We start from the raw sequence: 12,314 nt of genomic DNA, 5'->3' as shown, positions 1-12,314 counted from the left end.
TTGAGCTTTTACATGGTTTAACAAAACAAATCCATTGTAAATGTATCCCCTTTTTATTTGTCTTCAATAATTTGGTCACTTTGTGAATTAACACAATTCTGCAACTGAGATTTTCCTTATTGAGACATGCATTAGCAGTATTTGTTATTCATGGCTGCGTTGTACAAAAGTAAGGAAAAGGACATGGGACCCTGTGTGAAGGTGGATGGCCCTAATCTTAACCAGTAGAAACACCAACATGATCTTCCACTGTTGTCACACAGCTGTCAGCCATATAGAGTCTGTGTGCACAGGCCATTTGGTTGAAGTGCCCCAAATATCTCAGTGTATCAGGTAACAGATTCATATGGCAGACTTGTTTAAAAGAGTATAATTCTGGGTACCTCAACTGTTAAATTACATCACACGCTGCCAGTATGCAGAGTGTTAGCTCTGTTGCTTGATACTAACAAACTGATCTTGACAATAGGATATTGTCACTCAAAACTAAGTATCTATTTTAACCTGCCACAGAGGGGTAAAGTGCTTAGAAACGCATTTTATAAATACAGACTATTACATGAAAACAAAGCTGCAAGTGTTTTCTACTGATCAACTTTGGTGATGTGTGGCTAATAAGCTCCTTACTTCCTTATTTGTTGGTGATGCTGTTAAAGCAACTTTCTCAGGATAGCCTGGCATCTGAATGGTTATGTCATATATCATGGGCATGAATCCTGATTATCCTTTTAAGTAGGTTCCTGATTTGACTCTGAGTGGCCTTACCATCCCCTGCATGTCATCCCCATATTTTCTTCCTGCATACACTCTTTTCATTGTCTCAAACATACAAAGGTGCAAAATGCATTATACTCACTGGCCCAGCAGAAGTTACAATGTTCTTGTGAAAAAATATTCCCTTACACTGGAAGACATATTTACAGAGTTTAACGCTATTTTTGTTATTATTTTAATGTTTTTATCCGGCACCTCCATTGTTTGACACTATGAAACATTGTGACCTATTTTGTTAACTGGTGAATTTGTGCAAGGAGCTTCTGTGTAATATAAATCCTCAGCACTGGACTTTAAACAGTCAGCTACAGTAACAATTGATGTTAATGAGGTCAGTGTTAATCAGTAGCCAGTGATCAGCTGAAACAGAAAAGTCTGAGCTCAGCACAAACACCAAGATCAGTGATTAACAATTCATAAGCAACCCCTGATTGTGTTGACCTACCAGTAGTTTTAAGTGTTTTCTTGATGAAAACACATTGCATAGCAGATGATACATTAAACAGTTGAGCAGCACACAGCAACAAAGGCTTACTAAGCCTCAGCAGTTACTCTACCCTGCTGAAGAGGAACTCAAGTCCCTCAGAGAAGTATTTATAAATAGTGCTAATGCTAACTGCTAAATTAATTGACACCCTTAGTCACAGTTATGTTCTGGGTTTAAACACTACAAAGAGCAGATTTACTGTAGCTCTGAATCCAGCTTCCCTCTGTTATCTGATAAAAGCGACTTTCTTCATGTGCACATTGATCAATGATGTACAATTTTTTTAAAGGGACTTGATTCAATGTGTTTATGAGGATTCAATAAATCAGTTATGATGAAAAGCAATGGATTTAACCATAGAATTAAAAAACTAAAAAACATTTCACAAAAAAAATTCAACAGGGTACCTTTAATGAAAATTAAAGATTATCAACCATCTGATATCTATACTGTTGTACTTTGAGGGTCGCAGGGGAGCTGGAATCAATTCCAGCTTTTGTTGTCCGAGAGGGGGGGTACACCAGGTCGCCAGTCTTAAGACTATCATCATATGTCTACAATACAACAAAAAGAAGGCATGGCCCAACTCCTTTCCATATGACGCAGTGCTTACTGCAGTGCCACAGATTAAGGCCATACACTGCATCACAGGTTGCATGATGTTATGTATTGGATTGTATTGTCCACATTCAAATTATATATTCAGGTCACTTGTCAGTAAAATAATTTTATATTCCCACCAGTAGTTCTCATTAGCTGCTCTTCACACTTTACATTCCCATTACATGGGACGATCCTGATTGTATCTGGACTGGACAACAATCATAGTTGTTTGCGTCATTGGGCCCAGAAGAGCTTAAAGATCGGTTTGATATTATCCCCCCCACACTCAAAAAATATAAATGCCACTGTTTTTTGCTTCAACAAAACAAAGTTATTGACTTGAAACTTAAGTAGTGCAGGCTCGGCAATTACTATCTCAGGATAACTGACTCAGGTTCTGATTTTGTGTTCACAATCATTTCCATCAACCAACATCCCAACGTGGTAATCGCATTGCCACATTGCAGCAATCACACTGCAGCAATCACATTGCCCCCAGCTAAACTACTAAAAGTCGTTTGTAATATCAAGCACAAGGCAAGCACATGAAAAATGTATTGTTTTCAAATTAACACATCGTTTCAGTTGTTGCAGCCATTTTGTAGGATCCACTCTTTCCCTCCATTTTTCTTCTTCAGCAGCTGCTGCAGGCCCAGCTCCTGGCCACATCTCCTCCATCACTCATCCCCCTACTCAGGCTGATGGGGCCTCCTGATCCCCCAGGGGGCTGGCTCAGCACTAGAGGCTTTTGAGACTTGAGTTTGTGGGCCACCGTCATAAAAATAGCCTCAACGTGGTCACTGTTTCCACTGCCATAGCTTCCTTCTCCCTGTCTGTTTGGGCTTTTTGCAGATGTCTCAAATAGGGGCATGGAATGGGAATCTGCAAACTGTTGCGCCACATCTGTGCTCACTTGGATGGAGTCTTGGAGGTCGCACTTGTTTCCAACTAAGATCCTGGGTACCTCTGTGCCCAGAGCGTGCTGCTTGCACTCCTCAATCCACGCAGGGAGGCTGCGGAAGCTAGCAGCGTTGGTGACATCATAGACAAAGACAACAGCATGCACATTGCGGTAGTAGTGCTGCACCATGGACTTCCTGAAGCGCTCTTGGCCTGCAGTGTCCCACAGCTGGATCTGTAGAGGACAATAAAGAGACATAAAATCCCATTAGAATACCCAAACTAGCAGGGGTTGTGTGTGTGTCAAAGCCTGATGCATCTTAATTCTCTTGTCATATCTTGCTTAAAAGTTATGGCTAATAAAATTAACCCATCAGAGGTAACCAGCCGTGAAACTCTGTGGTATCAGTTTTGCATACGATGTGGAAGAAGACTAGAAAAGAAAGAAAACATATACACATGTGGGGTAGAGCTTTCAGGAGGTCAGAAGTGTCAGTTTTTATAGTAGCTGGGTGCATTGGGCCCAGGTGATCCCTGTCAGCCTCAGTAAGCAGACCGGCCTAGGGAAGGCCTAGAGAAGGAGACAAAAATACAAAACACACACAAGCAGGCCAGAGAGCCACCACACCCTGTGCTAGAGCTCCACTGTTGGCCTAAAACAATCACAAATACATCAGTGAGATACACAACACACCTCTGCTTTTTGTTGTTTTTTAAACCTATTTCAATGAAATTCAGATTACAGAAAGCACAACCACTTCTATTCAAATTATCTACATTTACTAAACTAAAACTAACATTTCCAAATAAGGGGTAAGTAATGCATTCCTAAAATGAATGTATCCAGCACGAGCACACACGCACGCTTGTACTTCTATTTAAGTGAGGCTACTCATTCCCTAGCCCCTTAGCCTATCTTTTACCATCCAAACTAGATGATACAAGTACAGGCGCACCGCAGCACGCACGCACAGGTTTTAGAGAGTTGTGTTTTGCACACCTTGATTTTTTCGCCATCAATCTCGTCCAGTCTCTCCCTGAAGTCAACCCCGATCGTGGCCTCAGTCTTCTCGGGGAACTTGCCTGCACAGAAGCGATAGGTGAGGCACGTCTTTCCGACCCCCGAGTCCCCGATCACAATGATTTTGAAGATGCGAGTCCTCGGCGGAGGAAGAATGGAGCTCGTCAGAGAGCCGGAGAATTCAACCGACGGCCCTCTCTCCGCCATACCAGGCCGACAGAGTGGACGTGACACGATTCAAAGACGTGTAGCGGATTCACGGTTGTTATTCGACGTCCAGGTACACACAGGTATCAACAATATACAGTCTATGGTCCAAACCTGCCAACAGACAAACCAAACCAAACACTCCCAGCACACAGCTGTCAAGCCACGTACTGGGTTGTCTGGGAAGTCTCTTCTCGCGAGAATGTTCATAGTGCTGTGGGAAAGCCGAACTCCGTTGAAATCAGCGCTCGGGTGGTTAACAAACTATCTATAGTAACCTTAACTATCAGTGGCCAAACACCACTAACACCGTATGACCAGCGCCTTACTTCAAATGTTAACACTGCTCGCCTCTGATTTCAGGTGTTTGTGGGAACCCTCACATGCGGCGCTCTGCCTGTTGAGGAGTGACACTTGATGGTCAAATAACAGAACTAACGGCAATTGAACGTAGCTGAGCGTTTCCACGTCATGTTATGTCGTTCTCTACTTCCACTTCACCTCAGGCAAACAGTACGGCTTTTGCTCATCTGCACTTATGGATTATTTAAGTTTAAATTACTTTGCAGATTCCGATTTTACAAATGTATAAATCAACTAATAAAATAAGGTATATTATCATAGACCATGCCACCCAGCAGTATATAGTAGTAAAGCAGTTGACCTGATTTCATGCCCATGCCCGTTTTTAAAAGTATGGTAAGATTGAAGCAGCACAGCCTGATACAGCTGACAAAAAGAGGGATTTCCATTTAGTTACAAAATAATTTTATTTACACACCTGACAAAGCTCCTGGGCACTTTCTCTACTCCTTCCCGTTTGTATCAATATTATTTGATTGTACTTCCACGTAATTGCTGAGGACACAAGTAAAAACGAGAGAAGGAAACTTCAATTGACACTTTCTTTTTGTTGGTAAATCCAACCATAAATATATTCGGCTGCCCATATGGGTCCAAGCAATGATGTTTTCATTATTAGACAATGGACCCCACTCTCCTAAATAAGACGTCCATATACACAAAGCCACCATAAACAACAATCTTTGTGGTGACTAGGTAAGGCAAAGGAGGGTGACTTTATTTACATTGCTTCATTCATTGGTGTTGAATCTGGGAACACTAGCTAAATCTTTCCCAAATGACCTGAGCGGTGTAAATATTTAATGATATGAAAGGTCAACATAGATGTACAGTGGTAAAATTCCAACACACAAGAATTAAAACAAGCGTCAAGAAAAATAGAAAGGATGTTGCGCTCAAACAACTGTGTTGAAAATCACCTAACCTGGAAAGATAGTGTTCAAGCATATAAGAAGGCCCTCCAAGAAGCAAGAGCTCACTACTACACCACACTAATTAAAGTAAATAAAAACAACCCAAGGTTTCTCTTTAGCACTTTAGCTAGTCTGACAGAGTGAGAGCTCCATCGAACCCAGTATCCCTCCATCCCTGAATAACAATATCTTAGGAAATTCAAACTATTCAAAATTAAATTGACCATCTCCGGCCCTCAGCCTCAGTTGACATTAATACAACATCAAGCACAGAAATCTCAGACACAGCTGAAACAATTATTTAGACAGCTTCTCTCTGATCATCCTTGATCAGCTGACCAATAAACTCTCATAAACCGACAACTTGTATCTTAGATCCCATTCCTACCAAATAACTTAAAGAAACTCTGCCCCTAATTGATAGTATGTTACTGAGCACAATCAATCTCTCATTATCATCAGGATATGTACCACTGTCCTTTAAACCAGCTGTTATCAAAATTCCTTCTAAAAAAATCCACCCTAGCCCCAGAGGTTTTAGCCAACTACAGACCAATATCTAATCTCCCCTTCCTGTCTAAAATCCTCAGAAGGTTATAGCCAATCAGCTGTGTGAATTTCTACAGGAACGTAGTGTACACACATGGACAAAATTGTTGGTAACTTCCCCTTAAAGAAAGAAAAACACACAATGGTCACTGAAATATTTTGAAACTGACAAAAGTAATAATAAATACAAATTACTGAAAATTAGCTAATGAAAATCAGACATTGCTTTTGAATTGTGGCTCAACAGAATCATTAAAAAAAATAACCAACAGAGTGGGGGAGGACATGCTTACATGGTCACCGGTCATAATCCAACCTGGGCCTGTGCAGGTTAAGGCCCTGCCTTGTTTGGGCGGCAGCTCTACCAAGGGTAAGGGTCAGCACTTGTGCCATCCCTTGGATTTCTACCACCCAGCCTGCTCTCTGCCTCCATTGCCTTCTCTCCGTTGCTTTTTGTTGATCAATCTCTGCTTTGGTCCAAACTAAATCGAGACTTAAAAATTGTAGCCTTCATCCTTTTAACCTGATGGGCAAAGTGTTTAGCTTTTGAGCTGACATCAACTTTGTAGAACGACCTTGTTTGAGTAGGCTTTGCAGCATGCACAACACAATATAGTATGCAGCCAACACGCTCCTGTTTGACAATGAGAGCTTTGTTGAAAAGGTTTGTGATTTCTTTCATATCCGCACAGAAGAGATGAAAGAATAATGTACACTCTTTGGAAATCATGTTCAAATAAGTGTAGGGGAGAGCGGGGTAATGTGAGACATCAGGTAATGTGAGACACCCCCTGTATCTATATCTGACCATTATGTTGTCAAGCCCCTCCCATCCCCCCCTTTCCATAAAGGAGAAATTGGTGCTGGTGCTGCTGAAGTATATTTTTTCACAAAAATGTGTTTTTTGCATTCAGGAAGAAAAACTTATATCATACATGTTGATGAACTTCCAACATATAAAACCATGTGATTGATGCTAGCTGAAGATTAGCCTGAATTGCTAAGAGATGTTGTTTTTCTAAAATGGTGGCTGTGGGATAAAGTGAGAGAAATGCTGTAGGGTAAAGTGAGACAGTCTCTATATGTAGTGTATCGCCGGCACGATACAGAATCCACCATTACGATCAGTTGCTGATTCGCAATCCACCATCATAATCCACGATGTGGCCTCAGCAACGGCCCTCTCCGGGGAAGAAGTTGAGACAGTAACATGTATTGATGAGATATTAATTTCTTTGATTTGATAAGGATGGAGAAGGGTAGGAGTAGCTGGGAAGAGAAGCTCCGTGTGTCATGTGTCCCCCACCATTCTAGACCTATAGCAGCATAACTAAGAGCAGGTCTAAGAGAAGCCTGGACCGGCTCTCACTATAAGCTTTTAGGAAGGTTTTAAGTCTACTGTTAAACGTACAGATGGTGTCTGCTTCCCGAACTGAAAGTGGGAGATGATTCCACAGGAGAGGACCTTGATAGCTGAAAGCTCCGGCTCCTACTCTGCTTTTATAGACTTTAGGGACGACAACTAAGCCTGAATTCTGGGAGCGCAGTGCTCTAGTGGGTTGATTACGTATGTACTGTCAGCTCTTTGAGATACTGTATAATGGTGCCTTGACGGTGAGGAGGAGAATTTTAAATTCCATTCTAGATTTAACCGGAAGCCAGTGTAGTGAAGCTTATACAGGATAATTTAAGTAGTTTTTCCTGAATCTTGTCAGGACACTTGCTGCATCATTTTGGACAAGCTGCAGAGTCTTTAACGACTTAATGCTGAGCCTGATAATAAGGAATTACAACATTAAACAAAGTCAAAGGCTATATTGGATCAAGGACAAATAGGAACAGAGACACAAGTCACCAGGCACCAAGCATTTGTGTATACCTGCACATAGGTGCAGGTATATATCTCTATTCTGGTATCCAGAATTGTCTTTGAAGAGACAGTGTGCTTTTCAATCAATGGATAAAAAACAAAAATACACATTGGAAAACATGGGAGCAAGCAAAACCAGGGACAAATACATTTGAACTGTTATCTGGTTCAGGTTGGGTCAGCTAAATATACTGTATGCACACTCTGCCCCATACATGTGGGCTTAAGTATGTTAACCATATGATTAACCATCGGGGCCAACCTGCCAAATGTGATTAAAGTTACTGGGGTGCAGTAGTTAAGAAGATAGAGTCGACAATCCATCAAAGGAATTCAAAGGACAACCCTGTTTCCAGCATTTCATTCTTAAACCCAGATTATTAGGTTTTTCCTATCCTGTCGATGGGATAATTTCGCCTTCATAGCTTGAAGGAAACTCTGTTGACGATGTGTGATGTCAGAGTAAATGTTAGTAAATGATTACCCACGTCATAACTACCAGGGGGGTTTCATCCGGTGGGGTGACTAGTCCTTCACATGTGCACACACATGATCTATCTTTGCTTCTGTCTTGCTTTCTCTGTCAGAGCCCTCCATGAAGAGTGTGCTGACGCACCACATGTCACATGGTATCAGTCTTCCACTGCTGCTGTGTTACAGTATGTGCCGTATATGCACACTAGATAAACCAACGTTTGCTGGTATGAATCACACTGTTGTTTGCAATATTTCTTCTTGAGTTATTTGTATACTGACCAGTAGCAAAAGAACAAGCATTAAAGAGTGAAAGCTTTCTGCTGGAGTTGCGACATTTGTAAGATTACGGGGCGCATTATTCTGTAAACAAGCTCTTGTATCTTGCTTCCAGTGGTAAAATACTTTTTATTGCTTTAGTTTCCCAAAAATCCATAGATATAGATATTAAAAGTAATATAATTGTTCCTGTTTTTTGTGACACTTTGATACAAACCAGGTTCACGTTGCTTCCAGGAAATAGTTGTCGAACTGTCTTAAATGACGGCTCAAATTCACTCCTTGTTTTCATATGTTGTTAGCTACATTTCTTGGAGAGTGGGGTAGTGAGGCTTATTGTTTTACTTCTACTCAATACTGTCATATCATTTCATGTGAGTGAGTGAGGGAGAGTGAGTGAGAGTGAGTGAAAGAGCAGTGGTGGTCTCCTTTTTTGGTCGTTTTTTGTTACTCTTGGGTTAAGTGCAGAAGATGTTGCTCCTAAGTAGGACTGATGAGACAAATTGTGACTTGTGAACATGGGCTTTTGAAACAAAATTTGATTGATTGCTTGACTGAGAGTGACTGAGGATAGGAAGCAGTATTCATAAGGATCAAGGACTGTATATAAAGATGGTTGACATGACTTCTCTCCAAACCTGGACACAAAGTGTCTTCACTTGATGGCTTGCTGCAGTGTACGTCAAGAATCCAGTTACCTCCATCTGAGTGAATGTTGCATGAACCAAACAAAAAAGTTAATGTGCCTCAAAAATACATTTTTCTCAAAGCTGGTTCCTGTCAATTAAGTTGATTTCATCACACTGATGTATGTTAAGTTAACATTTTTATGCTAAGTTTGGTTTTGATTAGGTATTTATTTGTTTAAAAGCGGGGAGAAACCAAATGATTAACAGCTGAAACGGACTTGTATCTGCGATATTTGGGATTCACTTCTGAATAGTGGGAGGAAGTGGAGATGCATCATCCATATAAACACTCTATGGTGAAGCAGTGAATCAGAGAAACTATTGTTACATTCTAAAACACAAATAAACATGCACTCAAATGTATTTACAAACTATAAAGTCTCTTGTGTTTTGCTTTTTCCTGCTGTACTCTCACTTTTGAAGTTTGCATTCATGACCACCAGGCGTGTATTTCAGTAAGAGGGTTTAATGAAAAGTCTGTTTCTCTCCAAACCCGGACCTTTCTTTTCCTCATTCCAATAAAGTTTATATTGATGCATTTTAGTTTGCAGAAGTTTGGGCAGAAGTTAAGGTGATGTCTACTTATGAAATATAAATTACTATCAATCAATCAATTATATTTTATCTGTATAGCCCATATTCACAAATCGCAATTCGTCTCATAGGACTTTCACATGATGTGACATCCTCTGTCCTTAACCCTCAACAAGAGTAAGGAAAAACTACTAAAAACCCTTTTAACAGGGTCTAAATACGTAGAAACCTCAGAGAGAGACACATGTTAGGGATCCCTCTCCCAGGACGGACAGAAGTACTAGGTCCCTTATTGCAGCCAACATGTTTATCATATAGTTTTCTTTTAAACAAAGTAAAGGGAATGTGATTGGCCACTAGTCTAAGAACAACCACATATTTAAGGTTGAGTGTGTAGGATTTATTGGCAGAAAGTGAATATAATGTTCATAATTTTCATTAGTGGATAAATGAAGAGACCATTGTTCCTACATAGGAGCATTTAAATGTTTATGTTACCCGAAGACCACCTTCGCTTCTCCTACCTGCCTGGATATGCCTTAGCTCCAGGTATCCTAAGAAACAGCCTATAGCTGTTTCCAAAGGTAGCACTGGTCTGAGATTTACATTTCAGGGTCTGTGAATCAATCTTCATCTGCCCCCTCACATGGGACCAATGTGCCTTTGGAATACTTAACAGGGGCTGATGCATAAAACAACACAGCTCCTAGGAACATACAAGTCCCTACACTAAGGTCAAAGTCAACAGGCTCATGTGCAGACTTAATGAAGGTGTGTGGACCTTTGAATATACTGTAAATACAGGGCACCTGTGGCTGAAGGGTAGAGCGGTCGTCCTAGAACCTGAAGGTCGGCAGTTCGATCCCCAGTCTTCCCCATCTGCATGCCAAAGTGTCCTTGGGCAAAATGCTGAACCCCGAACTGCCCCTCATAGAACAACAAAGTGCTGTGAATAGATGCACTGTATGAATGTGTGTGTGAATGGGTGAATGTAAAACTGTACTGTAAAGAACTTTGAGTGGTCATCAAGACTAGAAAAGCGCTATCAGAATCAGAATTGTTTTATTTGCCAAGTATGTTTGAACATACAGGAAATTGCTTTGGTGTAGTTCGTTGGTGCACTCAACATAAAACAACAATATAAAAACGACAAAACCATTTACCATTTAAATAGGAGGCTTGCTGGTGAGGGGACTGGTTCGTCTCCCTCCAGATTGTGTCAGTGAATCGATAAGAGATTAGACAACCTGCTATTGCTGCTGTGACAGAATATTTTAATCCTTTTACCATTACTATTTTATTTAAGTTTGCTGATTTTGCAACTAAATAATTTGTTGTGTTATATTTATTCCAAGGGTTCCTACTCCCAAGTTTACCTCGTCCCACACAGTTTGTTAACACATTTTTTAATCCTCCTACAAAGCACCAGACCCTAACTGTCCTTCACCTTTGCAGTATTTTTTCCTCCTGCACTGGGAAGTTATCACATACAGTTTGACAGTTTATAGCCTATGTGTTGGAATAGTAAAGCGACTGCCCTCAAGAATCCCTGGTCCATCTGCCCTGTTTTTTTATGTTATGTTAAATTTGTAGAAATCTGTACAGTGCAGTCAAGATTAGACTACACTTTCATCACTATTACTGTCGTGCACATGAAAGCCCCTGAGAGCTGCATGAATGATTCATGATGGAATAAGCACTGTGTGGAGAAGCGTTGTATGAAAGGATGAATGTGGCTTGCAAAAGTGCTTTGAGCGGTCAATAAGACTAGCAAAGAGCTATATAAATACAGTCAATTTACCATTTAGTTTCAGCTAAAGATGACATCACCTCCCACTGAGAGCATTTTTTTTTGGAACGTTTTAAGTTTAATGTAAAGATGGTGTATGTCTCCTGAACCCAGAGTGAGAGCTGGTTCCACACAATTTTCCTCTTCCAACTTGTTTCAACTGATCACAGAGTAATTTTGGTGGCAGCAACAGATGATCATCCTTCTAGTTCACACAAGATGGACATGCTTTGGTCTTCACATTCAAATTCACCCAACCAAATAAATGTAGTTAAAATAAATCAGATAAAATCTCGCAAACACATTTCAAAACAAACCAGTGAAGTGGCAGCCATAATTGAACATGTTGATATCGAGAAAATAGCTGATAGGGCGTTTTATATCCATTTCCCTAAAATGTCTGTCTTTTCGGCTGTTTATTTATTAATTTCTGTGTACTTGCGTGTACAACTTTGTTTTCTGTCACTATGTGTTTTATGTATTTGTAAGCTTGTGTATTTCTACAGCATCTGTGACTCACAGGCAAACAAGACAGCAGGTGGTGTGTGATGTAATATGGTGCACATATAGGTCTGTTTGCAGGATCTACCTGAGGAGGAAACAAAACTGGGGAACAGGAGGCGAACAGGAGGCAAACACTGGCAAACCTATGGGTTTAGTGTTTCGAGATGTCTAACTATGCATGCTAAAACTTCTCTCTGGGTTTTAAAGAGTGCAATAGTCGAGAGATTTTCTCCATGGTATGTTTTTTGAGCAACTGAAGCTGGAAATATTTTTATGACCATTTTTGTGTATACTTAGTGAATTCTTTGGACTTTGAAGTACACAATAGTTGTGTACCTCCAGATTGGTAAGCAGAGG

General features: G+C 40.6%; 1 protein-coding gene across 1 annotated transcript; it reads right to left on the bottom strand.

Moving 5' to 3' along the window:
* Positions 1-1,651: 1,651 nt before the first annotated feature.
* Positions 1,652-4,329, bottom strand: rab33ba (RAB33B, member RAS oncogene family a). The gene is made up of 2 exons (XM_053428831.1): positions 3,765-4,329; positions 1,652-2,999 (listed from the first exon to the last, which is right to left on the bottom strand). The coding sequence occupies exons 1-2, from the start codon at positions 3,990-3,992 to the stop codon at positions 2,499-2,501; spliced, it is 729 nt and encodes a 242-aa protein (XP_053284806.1). The 5' UTR covers positions 3,993-4,329; the 3' UTR covers positions 1,652-2,498.
* Between the last annotated feature and the right edge of the window lie 7,985 nt (positions 4,330-12,314).

The sequence above is a fragment of the Pleuronectes platessa genome, chromosome 8, assembly GCF_947347685.1.
Source record: "Pleuronectes platessa chromosome 8, fPlePla1.1, whole genome shotgun sequence".
Classification (NCBI taxonomy): Eukaryota; Metazoa; Chordata; class Actinopteri; order Pleuronectiformes; family Pleuronectidae; genus Pleuronectes; species Pleuronectes platessa.
This window is presented reverse-complemented; position numbering and strand designations above follow the sequence as displayed.